This window comes from Eriocheir sinensis, chromosome 31 (assembly GCF_024679095.1).
Source record: "Eriocheir sinensis breed Jianghai 21 chromosome 31, ASM2467909v1, whole genome shotgun sequence".
Classification (NCBI taxonomy): Eukaryota; Metazoa; Arthropoda; class Malacostraca; order Decapoda; family Varunidae; genus Eriocheir; species Eriocheir sinensis.
Genome location: NC_066539.1, coordinates 4,313,019 through 4,338,795, shown reverse-complemented (window position 1 = coordinate 4,338,795; position 25,777 = coordinate 4,313,019). Strand labels below are relative to the sequence as shown.

General features: G+C 42.0%; 1 protein-coding gene across 11 annotated transcripts in view; it reads right to left on the bottom strand.

Moving 5' to 3' along the window:
• The window catches only part of LOC127005820 (cytosolic carboxypeptidase 1-like), an 86,454-nt gene that overhangs the window by 43,813 nt on the left and 16,864 nt on the right, over positions 1–25,777 (bottom strand). For 4 of the 11 annotated variants that reach the window (XR_007758937.1, XM_050874971.1, XM_050874962.1 and 1 more), the window contains exon 2: positions 18,713–21,071. Coding sequence is in view for 10 of the 11 variants with exons in the window: in XM_050874971.1 (XP_050730928.1) it covers positions 18,713–18,839 (127 nt within the window). In the remaining variant the exon portion in view is untranslated. The remainder of the gene's footprint in view (positions 1–18,712; positions 21,072–25,777) is intronic. The other 7 variants (XM_050874969.1, XM_050874968.1, XM_050874970.1 and 4 more) reach the window with 5 other exon arrangements.

Sequence of the window (25,777 nt, the reverse complement as noted above, 5' to 3'; positions counted from 1 at the left end):
TGCCATGATTTAAATCCCCAAAAATAGATGATACATAAACTGATCACAAATGCTTTGATATATATTATGAAATGGTTTGTGTGAGCGATGATTTTTTCTCATTTTTCTTGCTTGGAGGGACCATTAAGAAACATGATCCCGCTGCTACCAGGTTAAAGATGTAAACTTTTGCCAAATTCATATAACAGCAAAGACTTTTAAACTGTTTACTGCTTTTATTAAACTCCACATACTTTGCTTCCCCATTTCTCTTGGCCTGTCAATAGAAAGCATGAAGGGAACAATGTCTAACACACTGATTTAAGTGGGCAATAATCTCAAGGGAATGGAAAGAGAAGGAAGAGCATTTAATAAGGGCATTAGTGAAGCTGCTGCCTATGAGGATTAAGATATTAAAAAATGATCGAGAAATATGAGAGAAAGAGATGAATGGAGTCTCAGCCTTAATCAGAACTTGGCAGTGGACTTCCTGTGATGGTGAAGATCCTTAAAAATTAATAAAGTGTAATCTTTGGGAGGGTGCAGGGCTGCTGAGGTGTGTTTACAAGAAGGGCAGAAAGCTGGGAGTCTCCAAATAGGTCTGATGGGTGCAGAAAACATGAAAAAGGGGCAATGAAGGATTAGAAGTGACGTATACCTCTGGGTGGCTATTTTTTGTGGTGTGTCAGGGAATTCTGTTGACATGCAGATCAGAAGGCTGGGAGGATCGAAATAGGTCTGATGGAGTGGAAAACATGAAAAAAGTGGCGATGAAGGATTAGAAGTGGTGGATACTCAGGCTGTTTCTGGAAGGCTACTTTTTTGTGGTATGTCAGGGAATTTTTTATACATGCAGATCAGAAGGCTGGTAGGATTCAAATAGATCTGACTGGGGTGGTAAACATGAAAAAAAGTGTCGATGAAGGATTAGAAGTGACGTATACCCAGGCTGTTTTTTGGGAGGTTATTTTTTGTGATGTGTCAGGAAATTCTGTTTACATGAAGATGAGAAACCTGGGAGGATCAAAATAGGTCTGATGGAGGTGGAAAACATGAAAATAGCAGCGATGAAGGATTAGAAGTGGTGGATACCCAGACTGTTTTTATGAGGCTAGTTTTTGTAATGTGTCAGGAAATTCTGTTTACGTGAAGAAGAGAAACCCGGGAGGATCGAAATAGGTCTGATGGAGGTGGTAAACATGAAAAAAATTGGCGATGAAGGATTAGAAGTGACGTATACCCAGGCTGTTTTTTGGGAGGTTATTTTTTGTGGTGTGTCAGGAAATTCTGTTTACATGAAGATGAGAAACCCAGGAGGATCGAAATAGGTCTGATGGAGGTGGAAAACATGAAAAAAATTGGTGATGAAGGATTAGAAGTGGTGGATACCCAGACTGTTTTAATGAGCCAATTCTTTGTAATGTGTCAGGAAATTCTGTTTACATGAAGATGAGAAACCTGGGAGGATCAAAATAGGTCTGATGGGGGTGGAAAACATGAAAAAATTGGTGATGAAGGATTAGAAGTGGCAGATACCCAGACTTTTTTTATGAGGCTAGTTTTTGTAATGTGTCAAGAAATTCTGTTTACATGAAGATGAGAAACCCGGGAGGACCGAAATAGGTCTGATGGGGGTGGATAACGTGAAAAAAATTGGTGATGAAGGATTAGAAGTGGTGGATACCCAGACTGTTTTTATGAGGCTAGTTTTTGTAATGTGTCAGGAAATTCTGTTTACATGAAGATGAGAAACCCGGGAGGACCGAAATAGGTCTGATGGAGGTGGAAAACATGAAAATAGCAGTGATGAAGGATTAGAAGTGGTGGATACCCAGACTGTTTTTATGAGGCTAGTTTTTGTAATGTGTCAGGAAATTCTGTTTACATGAAGATGAGAAACCCGGGAGGACCGAAATAGGTCTGATGGGGGTGGAAAACATGAAAATAGCAGTGATGAAGGATTAGAAGTGGTGGATACCCAGACTGTTTTTATGAGGCTAGTTTTTATAATGTGTCAGGAAATTCTGTTTACATGAAGATGAGAAACCTGGGAGGATCGAAATAGGTCTGATGGGTGCAGAAAACATGAAAAAAATTGGTGATGAAGGATTAGAAGTGGTGGATACCCAGACTTTTTTAATGAGCCAATTTTTTGTAATGTGTCAGGAAATTCTGTTTACATGAAGATGAGAAACCTGGGAGGATCAAAATAGGTCTGATGGGGGTGGATAACATGAAAAAAAGAAGTGATGAAGGATTAGAAGTGGTGGATACCCAGACTGTTTTAATGAGCCAATTTTTTGTAATGTGTCAGGAAATTCTGTTTACATGAAGATGAGAAACCTGGGAGGATCGAAATAGGTCTGATGGGTGCAGAAAACATGAAAAAAATTGGTGATGAAGGATTAGAAGTGACGTATACACAGACTGTTTTTATGAGGCTAGTTTTTGTAATGTGTCAGGAAATTCTGTTTACATGAAGATGAGAAACCTGGGAGGATCGAAATAGGTCTGATGGGGGTGGAAAACATGAAAAAAAGAGGTGATGAAGGATTAGAAGTGACGTATACCCAGACTGTTTTTATGAGGTTAGTTTTTGTAATGTGTCAGGATATTCTGTTTAAATGAAGATGAGAAACCTGAGAGAATCGAAATAGGTCTGATGGAGGTGGAAAACATGAAAAAAATTGGTGATGAAGGATTAGAAGTGACAGATACCCAGACTTTTTTTATGAGGCTAGTTTTTGTAATGTGTCAGGAAATTCTGTTTACATGAAGATGAGAAACCTGGGAGGATCAAAATAGGTCTGATGGGGGTGAATAACGTGAAAAAAAGAGGTGATGAAGGATTAGAAGTGACGTATACGGTACACCCAGGTTGTTTTTGTGAGGCTAGTTTTTGTAATGTGTCAGGAAATTCTGTTTACATGAAGATGAGAAACCTGGGAGGATCGAAATAGGTCTGATGGGTGCAGAAAACATGAGAAAAATTGGTGATGAAGGATTAGAAGTGGTGGATACCCAGACTGTTTTTGTGAGGCTAGTTTTTGTAATGTGTCAGGAAATTCTGTTTACATAAAGATGAGAAACCTGGGAGGATCAAAATAGGTCTGATGGGGGTGGATAACATGAAAAAAAGAGGTGATGAACTATTAAAAGTGGCGGATAAACATATTATTTTTTGGAGGCATTTTTTTATGATGTGACAGGGTGACATGCAAATCAGAAAGCTGGGAGGATTCAAATAGATCTGACGGGGGTGGAAAACATGAAAAAAAGTGGTGATGGAGGATTATGAGTGGCATATACACAGGCTCTCTTCTGGGAACCTGTTTTTTTGAGATGTGAAGGCAGTAAGGGTCATATTTTAAAACATTTCACCGTCCAAGAACACATATTTGACAAGGCTTTCGTAGGAGTTTAGGGCGTTTCCAGGGGTAGTTTTATGACCCTGGTGTTAGTTTGACCCTTCTTCTGTACCATGAACCTAAGGAAACACTCATTAGAACCCGACTGACCGCCTCTTTGTTCCTTATAAATGGTTGATGTGAGAAGCGAAAGTGTTTTATAATACCAGCCTAAGGGTCGTATTTTAAAACATTCCATCGCCCAAGCACATATATTTGACAAAGCCTTCGTAGGAGTTTAGGGCATTTCCAGGGGTAGTTTTATGACCCTGGTGGTAGTGTGAACCTTCTTCTGTACCATGAACGTGAAATAACATGCATGAAAACCCCATCTGTCACCTATTCAGCCATTGGAAATAGTTGACATGAGAGGTGGAAGCGTCTGAGAATACCGACTTAAATAGATCTCACTGGCATAGAGAACATGTAAAAAGTGGTGATGAAGGATTAGGAGTGGCATATTCAGAGGCTCTTTTCTGGTAACCTGTTTTCTAAGAGGTGAAGGCACTAAATAGATCTCACTGGCATAAAGAACATGTAAAAAGTGGTGATGAAGGATTAGGAGTGGCATATTCAGAGGCTCTTTTCTGGTAACCTGTTTTTTAAGAGGTGAAGGCACTAAATAGGTCTCACTGGCATAAAGAACATGTCAAAAGTGGTGATGGAGGATTAGGAGTGGCTTATACCCAGACTGTTTTCCGGGGAAGCTCATTTTAAACCTGACAGGAGGAAAAGGGTGAGGGAGTGGGATGGTGGGTGAGCTTTAAGCGACCATAAGCATATATAGCGGCCTTTTGAAGCCTGCAGCTGCCTCCTTTTTGCCTCTGCCTCTTCCCTGATCGCTACACGGCCTTTGACAGTTAGCAACACCTAAGAGTAAGTAAATAAATACGCGAGCGAGGAGTGGGTGGGTGGGTGAAATATCCAGTGAGTGGAGAAAGTGGTGGAGGATTTAAAGTGGTGAATGAGATACTTTGAAGACACGTTTGCCCTTTTCCCTTGGATGTGTTTTCCTTCCTAGGCTATTTTTGAACACTCGAGGCGATATCTGAGAGGGGATGAAAGAGTGATGGGGAAGAGGCGAGGGTGTGACACGGATATACAGAGACGTGAGGCATGGAGGACACACACACGGGAAGAAGGAAGCGTGTGTGTATTTTTTTCACCACGGTCTGATCACGAGTTGGACTCGCCATCGCCAGCGAGTATCCTCCAGATTACAGCAAGGCTCATTAGTCGATCTCTGGGTACTGCCAGGACCTTGCCCCCCTTGCTTAAGGGGAGACAGTAACCACTCTTAGTCAGCGGAAAACCCCCCAGCCTGAGCAGGGCTCGAAGCCTCGAATATCTGCCTGCCACGCCGCGAAGCCTGGCAGCGCAACGCTTTAACCGACTGAGCTATCGGAGTATGTGTACGTGTGTGTGTGTGTGTGTGTGTAATGAAAGAACGAAAACACACACACACACACACACAGGGACTAGTGAGAGCCAGATACACCGAGTAAAGAGCTGCTGTTAGGGAAGGAGGGCGGGGGAGGAAGAAGGGGGAGTCGCTCTTGGCAGCTGCGTCACTACTAAATAACTCTCCTTTGATTTGGCGGCTTCCTGTATGCCCTGATCCCGGTCCCAGTAACTAACGCCGCGTATACACCTACAAACACACCACCACCACCGCCTACGAGCTGCACTTTGGCCTTCGTCTGATCTCTCCCGGTGTGTTTAAAAGTGTTGAGGGTTGATTCCCCCTTCCTCCCTGCACCCTTCCTTCCTCCCACATGGCGTCCCACTCAAGGCAAGAGGGATTTAGAAGAGATGTTCCGTGTGTGTGTATGTGTTAATATTTTCTATGATAATGGATAAAGGTATGAAAGAGAAAGAAATAATAATAATAATAATAATAATAATAATAATAATAATAATAATAATAATAATATTGTCCTCCTTCCTCCCACACTGCGTCCCACTCAAGGAAAGAAGGAATTAGACGAGATATTGCGTGCGTGTGTGTGTTAATCTTTTTTGTGATGATGGTGAGGGTACGAGAGAGAAAGAGATTGTTCAGTTAAATATGATTCCCTTCCTTGCTCCCACACTGCGTCTCACTCAAGAATAAGAAGCATTTTGAAGAGATATATGCAGGTGTGCGTCTGCGTCAATCATCTGTACGACTTGATGAGTAAAGGTAAGAAAGAATGATGTTGGAAAGGCGGAAATTTAAAGAGCTGCCTTCCTCCCCGCCTTGATCCTTCCGCCCTAGTTTACGTCCCAGTCAAGGAAGGAAGAAACATTTTAGCGAGATATATGCAGAGTATGAACATGACTTAAAGTGAAGGGGTAAGGAAGATAGAAAGATGTGGAGGAGGAAAAGAAGGAAGGAAAGGTTTGTTGCTACAGCCCTTTGCTTTCATCCCACTCAAGGAAAGAAACATTTTAGCGAGATATATGCAGAGTATGAACATGACTTAAAGTGAAGGGGTAAGGAAGATAGAAAGATGTGGAGGAGGAAAAGAAGGAAGGAAAGGTGTGTTGCTACAGCCCTTTGCTTTCATCCCACTCAAGGAAAGAAACATTTTGATACGAGGTATATAGACCGTGTGTGTAACTCTTACTTTAAGGAGCAAGAGTAGGGAAGATACGACAGAAAAAATGAGTGTTGCGTTCCTCTCCTCTCCATCGCTCTCTCTCACCCTCCAACTTTGTGTCCTACTCACGGGAAGAAACATATGAAGAGCTACGAGTGTATATGTGTCAATCTTCCATTTTGTGAGAGGGAAAAGGAACAGGAGGAGGAGTAGTAAGTGGAGGAGAGGTTATCGACTAGCGGGCTTTTTTCCCCCATTTATTTTATCCCTTGAGCTGCTCCTTCACTGTAAGAAAAAAAGCCTTTCCTCCTCGCTTCCTCCCTCTCCCAAACTAAGTCACACGCAAGGAAGGAAACGCGACGAAGGAAGGATGGAACGAAGGAAGGAAGGACGTGTGGTATTTTCTCTCCACTTCCCTTTGCGTCACCCTCACTCACGGCAAGAAACAGTTTTAACGAGAAATGTGTTGCTTGTGTCTGTGTTACATGTCGTGACAGAGAGAGAGAGAGAGAGAGAGAGAGAGAGAGAGAGAGAGAGAGAGAGAGAGAGAGAGGGGCATATGCAAAATAAGCAAAAAGGGAAGCACTAAGGATAAGAGGGAAACGGATGCTGCCCCGAAAACCATCCCAAGGTCATTCTTAGGATGATCTGTCACGTTCCTTGGGCTCTTCGTTCTGCCATCCCGGATCCGACAAACTCCGTGATCGGCGCCTTCACGGTAGTTTCGATTAACTTAATATTACCGTCTGGTGGTTTAAGAGGCAAGTCTTGCTCCAACCCTCCTCGCCTCAGCGGGGCTGGGGAGCGTCAGGGGGCCCAAGGTCTCCCTGACGAGCTCAGGGCCCAGGGGTCCCGGCATGCAGAGCGCCTCGGCTCCCCCGGGGCGTTCACGGCGGTGCTGGAGATCCCGAGGGTCCAGGGGCGGGGGGTGGGGCCAGCAAGACTTAACCATCTTAATAACCAGACGACACGTTCATTACACGTTGTAAAAGGAAGGTATACTGAAGGCAATCGTGTCATCTCTACAAAAACAACAGAAAACAGATCAAAAAAGACAAAAATCTAGGCCGGGTTCACACGAGACATGGTCAGTGGCCACCACAAAAAATGGTCGCCTGTGCACCCTGTATAGTGTGCACACTAGCCACTCGGTGGCGGCCACTAATGAGGTCAGTACGTGGGGTTATGGATCTCGTAGTGGTAGCAGCTGTCTGTGCTCTCTTGGCAAAAAGCGCATAAGAAAGTACTGGGTTCACCCCATAGTTAGCAGCAGACTACTGCGTCTAGCATTCCACACACTATTTACAGAGCTAAAAGAGCACCCTGATATTTTTTTTTTACTACTTCAGGAAGTCACAGGACAGCTTTGAAATCATCTAATGACAGTAATCGGTCCACGTATAACACGGCAGGACACCAACACGAGGAAGTGTGTGCCAGTAGAAGAGAGACTTGCGGTAATCTTAATGTAAGGCTGAACATGAAGAATATAAAGTCACATTAGATGTAATTTATTGACAATTCAGCAGTCTTTGCGGTTACATAACATTTCCACTTTCTATTTCCTAATAAATAAAACTACCACATTCAGTAGTTAATCCACACCAGAATCTATTAATATGCAAAACTGTGAAACGAAATGAAATATTAATTCTGAAAGTAAGTAAGAGCTTATTCATCATGTCCTGAACGCAAGTTATACGTGAAGGTCATACTTATACATCATCATGACAGTTATAATTCACAAAGGTCAGTGTCAAAACAGTGGGAAAGCGGCGGGTGGCAGGGTGGTGGCCACCGATAGTGGCTCGTGTGCACGCTGCCATTTGAAACAACGGTATCTACCGCTGGCCACAGTGGCGTGGTCGGAAAAATGGCTCCGCCCGCCACAACTCGCCACTATTTTGTGGCGACCACAAAAAAGTGGCCCGTGTGCTTGCACCCATAGAGATGTGTGTGTTCTATTTTGACCATTATTTTGTGGCGGCCACTGACCACTAAAAAGTGGCTCGTGTGAACCCAGCCTAAGTCACACGCAAGGAAGGAAACACTTGACGTGATAATGTATGCGGCGTGTGTCTCTCAATCACCTGCATGACTTCGGGAGTAAGGACAATAGGGATGTGTAGAGGAAGGAAGGATGGACGAAGGAAGGAAGGACGTGTGGTGTTTTCTCTCCACTTCCCTTGGCTTCACCCTCACTCACGGCATTGCATTGCCTCACCCCTCCGTCTCTCCCTCCTTCCCTCCCGCCTATAGCATGCGTCCCACACCCAGCAAGAAACGTTTGTGTGTCTGCGTTAATTTCCTGTTTAGCCTCCCTTCCTCCCACCCACACTGCATGCGTCCCACTCCTGGCAAGAAACGTTTGTGTGTCTGCGTTAATTTCCTGTTTAGCCTCCCTTCCTCCCGCCCACACTGCATGCGTCCCACTCCTGGCAAGAAACGTTTGTGTGTCTGCGTTAATTTCCTGTTTAGCCTCCCTTCCTCCCGCCCACACTGCATGCGTCCCACTCCTGGCAAGAAACGTTTGTGTATAAGCCATAATTTCCTGTTTAAGCTGAAGGGCAAAGAAAAAGCGGGAAATAAGCTGAATAGAATAAACGGAGATGATGTAATGCTTCTGCTCATAAGAATAAACTACATAATTAAACCCCTGATGACTTACTAACGAAAAGAAATACTGAACTTGTGATATTACGTGGGAGCGCATGTGGTTCCGTCAATCTTCGGCTCAGTTTGAAAGGACAGGAGGAATCTTTAAGGGTCCAATTAAGGAGAAATGAGTTTGAAAAGTAGGCGTGAGAGAGAGAGAGAGAGAGAGAGAGAGAGAGAGAGAGAGAGAGAGAGAGAGAGAGAGAGAGAGAGAGAGAGAGAGAGAGAGAGAGAGAGAGAGAGAGAGAGAGAGAAATACAAAAAAAAAACAAGAAACAAGTGAAAGAATGAAAGCAAAAAAGAATGGAAGGGAGGAAATATAGATAATTAGAGAGACAGAGAAGGATACCTCTTTGGATTCTTTTGGGGAGCAGCGAGTAGGGAGCTTTTTTTTATTATTGTTTCCTTTTTTTGTGTGCCCTTAAGCTGTCTCCTTTGTTGTAAAAAAAAAAAAAGAATCAAAGAAAGAGAGATAGGGAAAGCCGGAAGAGATAAGGAGGCCAGACATGACATTCAGCTGTTGGCGAGGTGGAGTGACTGTCTGTCTGTCTCTCAGTGCCAATTTCATCTTCGTTGAGGCCTTCATGGGAAAGATGGGAGTACGAGAGATAGATAGATAGATAGATAGACAGATAGAGAGAGAGAGAGAGAGAGAGAGAGAGAGAGAGAGAAGGACAAAGGAAAATAAATAAAACAGATATGTCCCAGAAATAAGATAAGGTGACAGATCAGTAAGGAAGGATAAAAAACACAGAAGAAAGTCATGATGGTGAAACAAACATTATTAGGAGGCAAGAAATACATAAAATAGATAAGGCAGAGAAAGACGATAGGTGACACGAGGAAGAAAGGACAAGAGAAACAAAAGAAAGTCGTGACAGTGAAACAAAGAGAAGAAAACACGACCACTAAAGATAAGGAAGACAGCAAAAAAGAAAGGAAAAGAGAAACAAAAGAAAGTCGTGACAGTGGAACAAAGAGAAGAAAACACGAAGACAGCAAAAAAGAAAGGAAAAGAGAAACAAAAGAAAGTCGTGACAGTGGAACAAAGAGAAGAAAACACGAAGACAGCAAAAAAGAAAGGAAAAGAGAAACAAAAGAAAGTCGTGACAGTGAAACAAAGAGAAGAAAACACGAAGACAGCAAAAGAAGAAAGGAAAAGAGAAACAAAAGAAAGTCGTGATAGTGAAACAGAAGAAAAATACGACCACTAAAGATAAGGAAGACATCAAAAGAAGAAAGAAAGAGAGACAAGACAGAGCACGGATAAAAGATAGGATGAAAAATGAAGAAGAAAAGACGAAGAAAGAAACAACAAACAATAAAATGGTACCTAACGAAGAGAGGATAAGACGGAGAAGGAGAATAAACATCGCAAAGGAAAAGATAAATCAGAAAACACAGATAAATAACATGATAAAGAATGAAAAAGAAAAGACAAAAGGAGGAAATTATACTAATGAACCAAAAATAAAGTATACAAACAAGGTGGCGAAGACAACATATGGGAAATGAGAGGAAAGATAATAAGAGAAAAAAGGGGAATAAGAAGATAGTGAAGAGGTGGAGAGATGCAGCTGAGAAGAGAATAAAGAGAGGTGGAGAAAGATGAAGACCTTGAGGAAGAAAGGAAAAGGAGGAGGAGGAGGAGGAGGAGGCGGAAGATGAAATGTTCTTATCTAAACATGGCTGCAATTTTGGGGCATCAACAGCAGTTTACACACACACACACACACACACACACACACACACACACACACACACACAGAAAGTCACGAGAAAAGATGTTGTGTGTGTGTGTGTGTGTGTGTGTGTGTGTAAAGACCGTGACAAGATTGCTTGTAAAACATGCGTCAAAACTGCAACCAATTAAGAGACGGAAAAAGTGAGAGAGAGAGAGAGAGAGAGAGAGAGAGAGAGAGAGAGAGAGAGAGAGAGAGAAACGTATATACTTTTATTGTACTATACATTTGTATTATCCGCAAGTTAATTTAGCCTACTACTACTCTCTCTCTCGTACGCTTATAAACATTATGAGCATCTCAACACGCCCGTAGCCAGCAAAGGAGAGAGAGAGAGAGAGAGAGAGAGAGAGAGAGAGAGAGAGAGAGAGAGAGAGAGAGAGTTAAAATTAGCATTCCTCCCGCTATTCCTCCTTCCTGTCATTTATAATTTCTTTCAAGCGTCTATTGCAACCTCAACGTCCTAATATTTTCTCCCTTTTCTTTCAACCTTTTCTCCTGTCATCCTTTACTTCCTCTTCTTCCTTTCCCTTTTTCATCCTTTTCCTTTTTTTCCTCTTCATTATTTTCCTTCACTTGATCCTCTTTTTCCTATCATTCCTCCTCCTCCTTCTTCTCCTCCTCTTCCTTTTTTTCGTGTGTCCTACTTCATATCCTCCCCCTCCTCCTCCTCCTCCTCCCCTGTTCTTCCTTGTCATATTTGGTTATCTCTTTCTTCTTTCTTTTTATTCCTTCGTTCTCATTTTCTTCTTCCACATCCTCCCCTCTTCCTCCCTTCCCGTTTTCCTCCTCTTTTGCGTGTCACATTACTCCTCCTCCTCCTCCTCCTCCTTCATCTTCTCCTCTATTTCATGTCATCTTTCGGTTACTCTTCTTCTTCTTCCTCTTCCTCTTTTTTTTTTTACTGAATACCCTTCTCACTTTCACCTGTCAGAGCCCTCTTCCTACTCCTCCTCCTCTTCTTCCTCTTCCTCTTTCTTCTCCTCCTCCTCTTTCTCGTCCTCCTCTCTTTTATATCTTACACATAAGATTCATTCATAGATAACACTAATGTGTGAGAGATAGAGAGAGAGAGAGAGAGAGAGAGAGAGAGAGAGAGAGAGAGAGAGAGATAGAGAGAGAGAGAGAGAGAGAGAGACTGACAGAGAGAGAGATCTCTCTCTCTCTCTCTCTCTCTCTCTCTCTCTCTCTCTCTCTCTCTCTGATGACAGGACAAGTCTTGGCGGTGAGCCACACACACACACACACACACACACACACACACACACACACACACACACACACAGAGAGAGAGAGAGAGAGAGAGAGAGAGAGAGAGAGAGAGAGAGAGAGAGAGAGAGAGAGAGAGAGAGAGAGAGAGAGAGAGAGAGAGAGAGAGAGAGAGAGAGAGATACGGGGGGTAATTTTTTGTGTGTATGAGCAGCTTGACTTGCTTAAAATTAAGTGTGCGTGTGTGTGTGTGCGTGTACTATTTGACCTGCTTATCTGTCAGTCTATACACCTATCTATTTGTGCGTATGTGTGTGTGTGTGTGTGTGTGTGTGTGAGTGCCAGGTAGGGCAGGTAATAATACAGCCAAGAGGGTCATCTGTCCTGTTCCTTCCTTCCTTCTATTCTTCCTTCCTTCCTTCTAGTCTTCCTTCCTTCTATCCTTCCTTCCTTCCTTCCTTCTATTCTTCCTTCCTTCCTTCCTTCTATTCTTCCTTCCTTCCTTCCTTCTATTCTTCCTTCCTTCCTTCCTTCCTTCTATTCTTCCTTCCTTCCTTCCTTCTATTCTTCCTTCCTTCCTTCCTTCCTTCTATTCTTCCTTCCTTCTATTCTTCCTTCCTTCCTTTCTTCCTTCCTTCCTTCCTTCTATTCTTCCTTCCTTCCTTCCTTCGTTCCTTCCTTTTCTCTTCCTTCTACTTTCTCTCCCTCCTCCTTCTCAAGCTTCCTTATCTTTTTCTTCTTTTTTTCCACTTCTTTTCTTGAACCTTTCGTATTTAACATCTTTTTTATTTATTTTTCTTGTTTTCTTATTTTATTTTCCATCCTTCATCTCCTTCGTTATTTTTCCTCATTCTCTCTTCTTTTCTTTTATTCTTCATTTTTTCATGCCTTAATATTCCCTTTCTTCGTTTCTTATTTCTATTTTCTTTTCTTTTATTTAGTCCTCACTCCTATTCTTCTTCCTCCTTCTTTATCTCTCTTCTTACCTCTTTAACCTATATTTCTTGGACTCCTTCCTTATTTTCTCTTTTACTTTCTCAACAGGTCAATTTATCCTTGTTTCTCCCACTTTCTCTTCTACCTCCTCTTTCCTTCCCCTTCGTGTCCTCCTTTCCCTCCATTTTTTCCCTATAAATCTCTCTCTTCTCTCTCTCATGTATATTTTTTTCCCTTCTCCTTTCCCTTTCATCCTCCATATTCTCTCCTCACTCTCTATATACGCTCCTATGCTTTTTATGTTTCTTCTCACCTGGCTCTCTTATCATCCCTCCCTTATCTCCATTCACTCTCTCTCTCTCTCCCTCCCAGTTTACATTTCACCCTTCTCTCTTTCCTTCTCTCTCTTTCTCTCTCCCCCTTCCTTTTCCTCCATCTCTCTCTTTTCTTACTTCCATCTTTCTATTTCCATTTTTCCTCTCTCTTCCTTTTCTTTTACTCATGAGAGAGAGAGAGAGAGAGAGAGAGAGAGAGAGAGAGAGAGAGAGAGAGAGAGAGAGAGAGAGAGTGTGTGTGTGTGTGTGTGTATGTGTGTCAGCCAAAAACGTAAAGAACCCGTATAAAAAAAAAAAGAAAAAAAAAGAAAAAAAAAAAAGGTTGAAAAAAAATAACACTGACAGAAATGCGGTAGTAAGAACGAACGAACACACACACACACACACACACACACACACACACACACACACACACACACACACACACACACACACACTGAAAAAAAAATGTCGTACGAGAAATTAAAAACCCTCTTAATATATCTCTCTTCCTGTCTGAAAGTGACGCGGTACACACCAAGGAAGAGTAATAACAATGAGACGACCTAACAAATGTATGAAAAAAGATACGAAAGGAAGGTTGATGAAAAAAAATAGTTAATGAAGGAGAGAGAAGATGAAGAACGGGAGTAGATAAACGCAAATTAATAAATGTAGATGTTGCAGTAATGAAGCATGCTAAGAAATGAAATGAATAAACTGGACACGATGATGAGACGACCTAGGAAATGTATGAAAAAAGATACGAGAGGAAAGTTGATGAAAAAAAAAAGTTGAAGGAGAGAGAAGATGAAGGACGGGATTAGATATACAGAAATTATTAAATGTAGATGTTGCAGTAATGAAGCATGCTAAGGAATTAAATGAAAAAATTGGACACGATGATGAGACGACCGAGGAAATGTATGAAAAAAGATACGAAACGAACGTTGATGAAAAAAAATAGTTAATGAAGGAGAGAGAAGATGAAGGACGGGAGTAGATATACGCAAATTATTAAATGTAGATGCTGCAGTAATGAAGCATGCTAAAGAATTAAATGAAAAAATTGGACACGATGATGAGACGACCTAAGAAATGTATGAAAAAAGATACGAAAGGAAGGTTGATGAAAAAAATAGTTAATGAAGGAGAGAGAAGATGAAGGAGGGGAGTAGATATACGGAAATTAGTAGATGTTGCTGTAATGAAGGATGCTAAGAAATGAAGTGAATAAATTGGACACGAGAATAACAAATGAGAATAGACAAAATTAATGACATAGCGACAAGATGGAGTAGTCGGGTAGGGTCTCATAAATATAAAGCTAATGGAGTAATACATTATGATGAAGATGAAAGCGAAATAGAGTAAATAAGGCAATAGCAAAAGCAGAAGAAAACTGACAATAATAATGTGGTTGAAAGAAGAGGAAAGAGACTTAGAAAAGTATCGGTTGTATATGAAATCATTAAAAAAAGGTGAAATTAAAAATGAAGAAAGTAAATAAATAAGATACGCAAATAAGTGGAAAATAACATAAAATTGAGGTAGAAAGAAGAGAAGAGAGAGGAGACGTCTAGCTTTCAGTGTATACATTAGAAGCTAGCAATGGAGAGAGAGGAATATAAACAAATAAAATACGAAAACATACTAAAAAATACAGAAAAAAATAATAATGTAGAGAGATGATAGAGGTAACGAGTAGGTACATACATAATAAAAAAATATGTCAGTGAAAGAATAAATACAAATGGAAATCAATAATATACGAAAATAAACGATTATAAAGAAGAATAAAAAGAAAAACGATGAATTGAACGTCTAGCTCAACATAGTCATAAGAAGTAAATGAGCTGAATTATGATAAGATGAACTGAAGTAAAATAGCGAAAATATTAAAACTAACAAGAGAAGAAGGCTTAATACGCTGTAGTTATAATATTTCAAAGAGGCAATTTAAATAGGAGTGATAACGTTTAGAGAGAGAGAGAGAGAGAGAGAGAGAGAGAGAGAGAGAGAGAGAGAGAGAGAGAGAGAGAGAGAGAGAGAGAGAGAGAGAGAGAGAACGAATGATATTTAACAACAGGAAGCAATGAATCAATATATAAACTCATTAACTACAGCAAATGACAAGAAGCGAACATAGTAATCAAATTCTCATACACAAGATCAAATAGCTTCTGAAAATGTATAGATGAATGAATGAAGAAATAAGTGAATGAGTAAAGTGGAAAAATGCATCAGGAAACCCATTAGCAGATAGTTTAATAGACAACATCAGACAACTTATGATAAATCTGATTGGCTACATGCTTAGCTTAATGGCCAGGGACAAACAAACAAACAAACAAACAACAGACACGTGAATCAAGAGTGTAACAGAAAAGCGTGCCAAGTGTGTGTGTGTGTGTGTGTGTGTGTGTGTGTGTGTGTGTGTGTGTGTGTGTGTGTGTGTGTGTGTGTGTGTGTGTGTGTGTGTGTGTGTGTGTGACGCACGAGAGGGCTAAGGAAGGGGATCGCTGGCTGGCTGGCAAGTGGTGGTGGTGGTGGTGGTGGCGGTGGCGGTGGTGGTGATAAGAATGTTGGTGGTGATGACGATATTAATAGTGGTGTGTTTGTTGCGGTGGTGGTGATGGTAGTGACAGAGGAAGTAGTAGTAGTAGTAGTAGTAGTAGTAGTAGTAGTAGTAGTAGTAGTAGTAGTAGTAACAATAGTGGTGGTGGTGGTGGTAGTGCTTGTTATTAAGCAGAAAAACTAACATACTAATACTAATACCAATACTAATGCTACTAATAATTATACTATCCACCTCTCTCTCTCTCTCTCTCACTCACACACACACACACACACACACACACACACACACACGAGCACGCACGCAAGAATGACAGATAGGGGTGTGTTATGACAACCTGACACACCAAGGTTCATACTGGCAGAGAGAGAGAGAGAGAGAGAGAGAGAGAGATCGTGTTATTGACCAACAAATCAAAGAGGGGGAGGGGGAGCGTGGGTCATTCCTAAGAAGGACACAGTATTGAGAGTGAAACGCGCGCGCGCGTACCACACACACACACACACACACACACACACACACACACACACACACACACACACACAGAGACATACACATAAATAAAATTACCCCCCCCCAAAAAAAAAGAATAACAACAGTAGCGATAATAATAATAATAATAATAATAATAATAATAATAATAATAATAATAATAATAGTAGTAGTAGTAGTAGTAGTAGTAGTAGTAGTAGTAGTAGTAGTAGTAGCAGTAGTAGTAGTAATAATAATAATAATAATAATAATAATAATAATAATAATAATAATAATAATAATAATAATAATAATAATAACAATAACAATAATAATAATAACTAAAAATTACCTTTCTTGCGGTCAATCTTCTGAGTAGCTTTCCTTTTAAAACGCTTAAAGATAAAGTTTAGACGTTGCTTTGATTTACGAGCTCGGTCCCTGGGAAGTCACACGAAGGACTAATTTTATAAGAGAATGTGGTTGATCTTATTCTTGTCTCTAAACGCTGACGTATGACCTGCTTTAGTGAATTACTGCCTCGCGCGCCCTCTGTTTTGACTCGCGCTTAGTTGGATTTGTGTTGCTGCTTACATTATCCCATTTGTCTCTCCAGTCCATTTTCTTTTTCTTTTACGTCTGTGTTTTTTTGTAAGTATGTCTTGACGTGTGACAAAGAATTATAGCCTCATTATTTTTCGGTTTAGTCACAGTTAGTTGGAGTTGTTAAGTTACTTCCCTGACCGCGTTTATTTACTTATACAATTTTTGCTTTCACGAGGATACACAAGGACATAAAGTGACTCTTTAAGTAGTAAGTCAGCTTACACCCGATAGCTCCTGAAAACTGTTACCATCTGCCTTCTTTTCTTCGCTGTACATTATTTCCCACTGCTATGTGCATGAGTCTATGTTCCTAGCAGCTCCCCTCCTCACAGGCCGGTCATACACATTTTCCTCTGCCCTCCTTTCCTATACATATTTAACCTCTTCCCTATGAAAGCTTTAGTTGTAAAAACTGTCTAATTTAATCCATTCATATACGACTTAATTTGAGGATATTAATAACAGCTTCTATAATATAGTATCTACTACAGTCTACTTAAACGAACTTTTCCTCTGGCTCGTAGGCTATTATGGTGTATATATTAATTTATATGTAGGTTCCCTACAGGTTCCCTGTGTAGACCCAGTGCGGGCTTGTTGTTGCCCGTATTCCATCCTGGCCTCTGGTAGTCGGAGACACGCACTCACAAAGAGTGGACGTCAGGGCTCCCCTCCCAGCTACTTCTGCACTCTTAATATTTGTAAGAAAAAGGACCACGTCCTAATTTAACCACCATTACAAGGCAGGGGTTGTCAGGCCTCTCCTGATTGTCTGAATTCCTCGCTTGCTCCCATGAAGGCTGCTTGTCGATCTCACATGCTCTCGTGGTATATGTTTCTATATAATTTGCCCCTGTTTAAATTTTATGCAAGATAAAATGTTTTGGTTGACACCATTAAACTGAACAATGATTGGAGAATTCACCTTTTTGTAAGAAATCGTTAAAAGTATTACAAGTATAAGTGAAAAAACAGCTCCAAAATGTGTATGCCACTTTTTACAAGTCACTGCCATTTGCAAGAGTTAATGAACCAATGCTGAAATAAATAATTCCACTCAATAAATAAGTCTCCTGAAAACGATGCTATTCCCGGATTATAGTCAAACGCAAATAAAGCGTTTATATATATATATATATATATATATATATATATATATATATATATATATATATATATATATATATATATATATATATATATATATATATATATATATATATATATATATATATATATATATATATATATATATAAGCTATAGGAACATGTCGGATCTTCCTTCGTAGCGGTGCGCGCCTGGACGTGTGGGCACTGGCCGCTGCCTACTGGCTGGCGTGAGTGCTGCACCATGCATTCATGCTTCCCCCCCCAAAAAAAACTTACTTATTTACCTCACCTCTCTATTTATTCGTTCTTCACGTGACCTCATTTATTTCCGCTCAGTCTGTTACTAATAAGAAACTGAACCAAATTATGAACTCTAGGCAATGTTAAATATACAGCAAGGGTGCAATGAGGAGGAAGTGGCTGCGAGGGAAAGAAAAAAAAGCTCACGAATAATAATCAGCGTGTTCATTACTCGTCCTGCTAATATATGAGTAATATATCTACGTAGAACAAATCTTTTTCGGGGGGATAAATCTGGTGTTCGCATTGTGCATCATGGGAGCCGTTGGGTAATGTAAACGTGGCTGGCCGTGTCCGTAGAGTTCATCGCGTCACTGTCCCTGTAACGCTTAGCCCGTGACACACTGTTTGTCTATTATAAGTGTTGGAAAGTTGGTGCAGTCTGGCGGAAATATTGCTGAAAACCCTCTGCTAATCAGTCTGCTGGTGTTAAATGTGGCAGAATAGTTACCGAGACTAATTACGCGTTGAAGTACAAGTACACGTTTTGTGCATATTTCACATAATTTGTTGCGTAGGTTCGAGAAAGCTGTTGGAAACTTTGAGTATGAAATTTCAGTGTTCATTTGTTTCTTAAAAAAGGATATTTCCCGTTGAGTGACGGTACTACTCTACTACTACTACTACTACTACTACTACTACTACTACTACTACTACTACTACTACATACTATTACATACTACTACTACTACTTCTACTACTACTACCTACTACCACTACTACTATTACTACTACTACATATATTACCACTGAAATGATACAGGCTGACAATGAGGATGATGACGATGGTAAGTGTTGCCAAAAAGGTAAATTCGTGACCCACCTTGTGCTTTGATCTTGCCGTGCAGCCTGGCGACGAGACTCCTGAGCACCTCCACATTGTCGGCGGGCTTGGCGGCGGCCTCAGTCAGCCGCTCCAGGGTCACCGCCACGGGGCTCTCAGCGGTCATCTCGGGGCCACGCGGGGACGAAGAGCAGCAGAGGTAACGGGGGAAGGATCACTATACCACCAGGGAGGGAATGTATGCTGCTGTTCGTGGTGGTGGTGGTCAAATGAGGTTATGTTGGCTTCGTTGAGTCAGTTGGTCAAGGGAAAGGCGTGGGTGCTTGGAGGTGGTAAAATGAGGTTCTTGTGGCTTGATTGAGCTGTCAGGCGTGTGTGTGCCGGGTGGTGGAAGTCAAATAAGCTGCTGGTGGTTTGATTGGCTTGGTCCTTCTATTGCCTCCTCGAGCAGCCCGTTTAGTGTGCTTCCGGCTGGGTCATGGTAGCGGAAGGCACGCGGCTGTTTGTATACACTCGGCAGGCAAGAGTTTACGATAGTGTTCACTTCACATACACACAAACACGTGATAAGGGGGTTGGCTGAGGTTTATATACTTCAGTGGACACAAGTATACAGTCGAACGAGTATATTACGTGTGTCTGATTGCATGAGTTTCCCTTCGATATGTATTTGACACGCACACCTTTTTCTGGATATTAGTCAACTGAGTGCCTTGCGTGAGTGTTTGCATGCAACTTCCTTTGATGGATTTTTTCAGCGGAGAGCAACAACACAGACGTACACGCACTCTTCGTGGCCAACAATGCACTGGGTTTGTCTGTGTGCGTGTGTGCGTGCGTGTTTTCTTGAGAGGCCGCCGCAAACGAACCCTGAGGAGTGGTTGAGCGTCGGTCAGTCGGAGCAAAGCGGCTGCCTGGCTGGACTTTCTTCTACTACTACTACTTCTTGCCTCCTGACTTGCTTAGTTCTCACACATACCTCCCTAAGCTTGGCGACGGCGCGCTTGATCACAGACAGTTTGGCAGCATCACTGAGGAGGGGGGCGTGGCAAGGACGGGGCGTGAGGTGTGAGGATAGGAATGGAAGCGCTGCTGTGTGTCTGTTTTACGAAGGCCTACTCCTCCTGCTTCTACTACTACAAACACAGCTTTCTTTGTTCCCCGCAGCACGAGTAGGAGGACTTCAGGTAGACCAACTTGTTTACATACGAGCACACACACACACTTCCTCGGCCCTTACCTCGTGTCCCGTGCTTGTGGTTTTCTCCCCTGCGTCACAGTTCTTTCATTTTCACCGAGGGGATTGAGGATAAGAAATATGAAGGAGGGGAAGGGAAGTATGTATGTGTATGTGTATGTATGTGTATAGCCAGAGCTTTTATACTCTAGCAAGGGATAAGAGAGGGGCGAAGAGAAGAGGAGGAGGAAGGAGAGATATGAAGAGTCAATTTCTATCCTCGTGAGCGATAAGAAGATGAAGAGAGGAGGAAGAGGAAGAATTAAGAGAGGAGAGAGAAATATAGGCACAGTTTTTCTATTCTTGTGAGAGATAAGAATAAGAGACGAGAAGTGGAGGAAAGGAAGACCCAGATTTCTATTCTCGTAAGCGATAAGAATTAGAGGACAGGAGAAGGAGGAGGAAAGAGGAAAGGAGAATTGTGGAGTGTGGCAGCCAGTTTTATATTTTCGTGACGGATAAGTGGAGGAGGAGGAGGAGGAGGAGGGGAAAGAGGAGGGAGAGTAAAGAGAGAAGAATGGAGAGAGGAGCGTGCACAGGAGAAGTATTATCCCCACGGTACACACGAGGGAGCACGCTGAGCCTCAAGACACACGCCTGAAGGAACAGACAATGCCGGCAGCACACAGCGTCTCCCGCCGACCACTAGAAAAACAACGGGACACGAGACGATCCTCAGATTCACTTCGAATGCTTCGGATTTGGGGCTCTCTTCTAGCTAAATGCCCCGAGTTCTGCGCATCTGGAGATCGTCAATGGCAATACACAGCGTTTTCAGCCACACACGAACCTTGAGGCGTCACTGTAAACTAAAGGGCCCGTCTAGCTAAGTGCCCCGAGTCCACTGGGTGTCCTAGGAGCGCCCGGAACCTCTCGTAAGGCCTCCAGCGCGGTGCCTCAACTGCGGTGGGGAAGCTCGGGCGAGATGCTGCATGGACTGGCGGTGGAAGGGTTGGTTGCCTGCAGAGCGCGCGAGATGGGAAGGAGGTGAAGGGATGTCAAGGAGAGATGGTGTGAGAGGGAGAGAAGGGAGGAGAGGGCAAGGCATACAGACCCAGACAGCCACTCTCACGATGGAGCAGTGAGTGGAGGCTGCAGGAGAGGAGGAGGAGGAAGAGGAGGAAGAGGTGGTGGTGGTGGTTTCAGCTCCCGCAATCGCATCTGCAAGGAGAGAAGAGGAACAGAGAATCAATAACATGAAGCCCACGCTGAGGCCAGGCAGCGCACACACACACACACACACACACACACACACACACACACACACTGATTGGGTTAGATACGGGAAATTAAAAGAGAACGCTGTGGACACTTTGATCACGGGACAACGAACTCGGTCTTAAAAGTTTTGCCTTCGTCCTTCAGGTGCTCGGAATGCGTATAAAAATAAGTAAATATATAAATAAATAAATAAATAAAATAGTGATATAGACAGATGGATACGTAAGTAGATAGATAGATAAATATGTATGTATGTATATATGTATGTATGTATGTATGTAGGTATGTATGTATGTATGTATGTAGGTAGGAAGGTAGGCAGGCGTGCGTTCCTACCAACCTAAATACATGTAAAATTAGTGAACTTTGTGCAGATAAATTAATAGATAACAAGATAGATAGACACATGCAAACGTCAGCTTTAAAAACATTTCTACCCCGCCCCGCGCGAGACTAAATTAAATCTGCATCATTATTTCAGCCGTGCGATTAACAACGACACTAATTATTATCACTCCCTAGTAAACAACAGCAGCAGGCGACGAGGGGGACAGAGAGAAGCAGAGACGGTCAGATGGACGGTGACGGGCAAGGGAGGGAGGGAGGGAGGGAGAGGCTGGCTTGTGAATAACGAGACACGAACACGAACACGACTTATATAGGAGCACAACAACCACCACCATCACCACCACCACCAGCACCACCACCACCAGCATCATGGCGTATACTCGTATCTCTGCAGTTCCCTCAGCTGTGCGTATAGAGACATGGAGGGAAGAGAGAGATGGATTCGGACAGTGTAATTTTTTTTTTTTTTTTACAGCAAAGGAGACAGTTCAAGGGCGTAAAGAAAAATATTATAAAAAAGCCCGCTACTTACTTTGTGTTTACAGTAAAGGAAACAGCTCAGAGGCAAAAATAAATGAAAACAAAAAAAGCTCGCTAATCACTGCTCCGATAAAAGAAACCAGAGATGAGTGGCCAGCAGTTTCAGAGGACCATATTAGGACAAACATCCACAGCTTACAGGAGAGCGGGGATGGACGAGTGGGTTGGGGCGAGGACCTTAACTACCAGAGACTAATTGGGTGCCCAGGGATGATGTGTGGAGCAGTGACGGGGGACGGTGTGGGGAGCGGGGTAGACCAACGGAGGATAGGGTTGTAGTGGTGGCTTTGGGGCATGGGTGGGGATGATGACTTTACTTATGAGATATGAGATTAGGGGGGAGGTATATGGGGCACAGGGCGGGAAGCAGGGTAGACCAACGGAGGATAGGATTGTAGTGGTGTCTTTGGGGCATGGATGGAGATGATGACTATACTGTATGAGACATGGCATTAGGAGTGAGGTATATGGGGCGCGGGGTGAGAAGCAGAGTGGACAGCAGGAGCATGGGGTTGTAGCTTTGGGGTATGGTTGGAGATGATGACTTTGCCGTATAAGGTATAGGGCTGGAGCATATGGGACACGGGGCGAGTGGGGTATGGGCACTACTGAGGCCTGGGGTGGATAAGGCGGGTCGGTACACACACACACACACACACACACACACACACACACACACACACACACACACTTTATCGGCTCAGGGTTACGGCGGGTCGGTAATTGGCCACCTGGCAGCGACTATGCAATCACCTTAATGATGAACGTCACAGCTGATTAGCGACGCAGACATAGAGGCGACGGACACCACACGCACCCACGCACACGCACACACGCACACACATTTACACTCCCACGCCGGCACACCCACAGACCTACATGCATTCAAACACACATGCATACACGCCAAAAAGCTTGTACACCCAATTACCTGCACACACGCCTACACGCCTTTAAGTGCGCCCCCCCACACGCACACACTCACGGGTCATCAGCTTGAACACATTCCCACGCCCACACGAGCCCACGCCCGCTGTCTTTGTGTATGTCTGTCCTTCTGAAAGCCTGCTACGCTCCCCCCCACACACCGTCTCAATGCCTGTATGTCTGCTAGTGTGCCTATCAGGGTTTGAGTCTGTAAGTCTGTCAATATGTTTCCACGTGTCTGTCTGTATGTCTGTTTCTTTGATAATCTTTTTTCTCTCTCTATTTCTACGTTCGCGTGTCTCTATGTGTGTTTGTCTGCCGACCTGGTTGTCTGTTCATACCTGTCTATCTGATGTCTGTCTGCTTGTTCGACTGTCAACCTCATTTAATCAGCTTGAAAGTGCTCTCCATCTGCAATTTTGTCTGTGTGCGTGTCTATGCTTGTCTATCAGTCCGCCTATTCGTCTGCTTGTCTATCAGTTCGTTTGTTTGATGTCTGTCCTCCGTCTGACTGCAATCTGCTAATGTGCACTCTCAATCTGTCTTACTGCCTGTGTGAATGCCTGTCTGTGAGTGAGTGAGAAGGTGAGATAAAGGGAAAGGAAAACAGAACAAAGCAGCTTTCAAAAATAATAAGACTAGAAATAAGACTAGAAAAAGATAAGAAAAAAAGCAAAACAAGAGAACAACGAATAATATGAATGAAACACGAGATAGAGAAACACAAGAAAAAGATAAGAAAAAAAGCAAAACAAGAGAACAACGAATAATATGAATGAAACACGAGAAAGAGAAACACTAGAAAAAGATAAGAAAAATAGCAAAACAAGAGAACAACGAATAAGGTGAATGAAACACGAGAAAGAGAAACACAAGAAAAAGATAAGAAAAATAGCAAAACAAGAGAACAACGAATAAGGTGAATGAAACACAAGAAAGAGAAACACAAGAAAAAGATAAGAAAAATAGCAAAACAAGAGAACAACGAATATGATGAATGAAACACAAGAAAGAGAAACACAAGAAAAATATAAGAAAAATAGCAAAACAAGAGAACAACGAATATGATGAATGAAACACAAGAAAGAGAAACACTAGAAAAATATAAGAAAAATAGCAAAACAAGAGAAAAGCGAATAAGATGAATGAGACACGAGAAAGAGAAACACAAGAAAAAGATAAGAAAAATAGCAAAACAAGAGAACAACGAATATGATGAATGAAACACGAGAAAGAGAAACACTAGAAAAAGATAAGAAAAATAGCAAAACAAGAGAACAACGAATAAGGTGAATGAAAAACGAGATAGAGAAACACAAGAAAAAGATAAGAAAAATAGCAAAACAAGAGAACAACGAATAAGGTGAATGAAACACGAGATAGAGAAACACAAGAAAAAGATAAGAAAAATAGCAAAACAAGAGAACAACGAATAAGATGAATGAAACACAAGAAAGAGAAACACAAGAAAAAGATAAGAAAAATAGCAAAACAAGAGAACAACGAATAAGATGAATGAAACACAAGAAAGAGAAACACAAGAAAAAGATAAGAAAAATAGCAAAACAAGAGAACAACGAATAAGGTGAATGAAAAACGAGATAGAGAAACACTAGAAAAAGATAAGAAAAATAGCAAAACAAGAGAACAACGAATAAGGTGAATGAAAAACGAGAAAGAGAAACACAAGAAAAAGATAAGAAAAATAGCAAAACAAGAGAACAACGAATAAGGTGAATGAAAAACGAGACAGAGAAAGGAAGGAAGAGTAAAACATAGAGAACAACAGAGTATCAGAGATGAAATTCGAGAAAGAAAAAGGAAAACAAAAGAAAAACGGAAAAAATACAAATATTAGACAAAATGCAGAACCAGAGAAACACACACACACACACACACACACACACACACACACACACACACACACACACACACACACACACACACACTAAGATGAAAATATAAATACAAATAAGAAAATAAGAGGACGAAACACTTTTGCAAGAGGAGTAAAATAGAAAATAATTGAATGTAGCATCGTCGACATTCCAGACAGGACCACATTGCTGAGTACGTGTGTGTGTGTGTGTGTGTGTGTGTGTGTGTGTGTTGCCAAAGGTGAATATATAAAGAGGTGAAATAATACGAAACAAAGAAACTAGAGAAAACCAGTAGAAGTAGTAGTAGTAGTAGTAGTAGTAGTGGTGGTGGTGGTGGTGGTGGTAGTAGTGGTAGTAGTAGTAGTAGTAGTAGTAGTAGTAGTAGTAATTGAAAAAAAGTAGTAGTAGTAGTAGTAGTAGTAGTAGTAGTAGTAGTAGTAGTAGTAGAGACAAAAAAAAAGATGATATAAATTAAGAAAAGAAAAAAACAGGAAAAATGTAACGAAAGGAGACACAGATATGAAAAAGGTTGAGGAGAGATAAGCACAACAACAATAATAACCAAAACAACAATAACAACTGCTACTACCATTACTACTACTACTACTACTACTACTACTACTACTACTGCTACTTCTACTACTACCGCTACTACAATAACAATAACGGCAACAGCAAAAACAAGAACGAAAAAAACAAACATGAGGAGGCAGTGGCTGAGTGGTCAGCGTGAGGGCACGGCGTCCAAGAGGACACAGGTTCCTTTCCCGCCCGCCGCTACAGAAGAGCCGGCAATTTTTCAGCCATCGCCGAGTGGTTTAAGACTACTCACAGGCTGTCCGGAAGACCATCTATCGACCCGGACGCTAGATTCTCTCTCAAAGAGGATCCAAGACGATCCCCATGGGTAGCATGATCCAACCAAGATGGCGCCACTATAAACACTTGCCT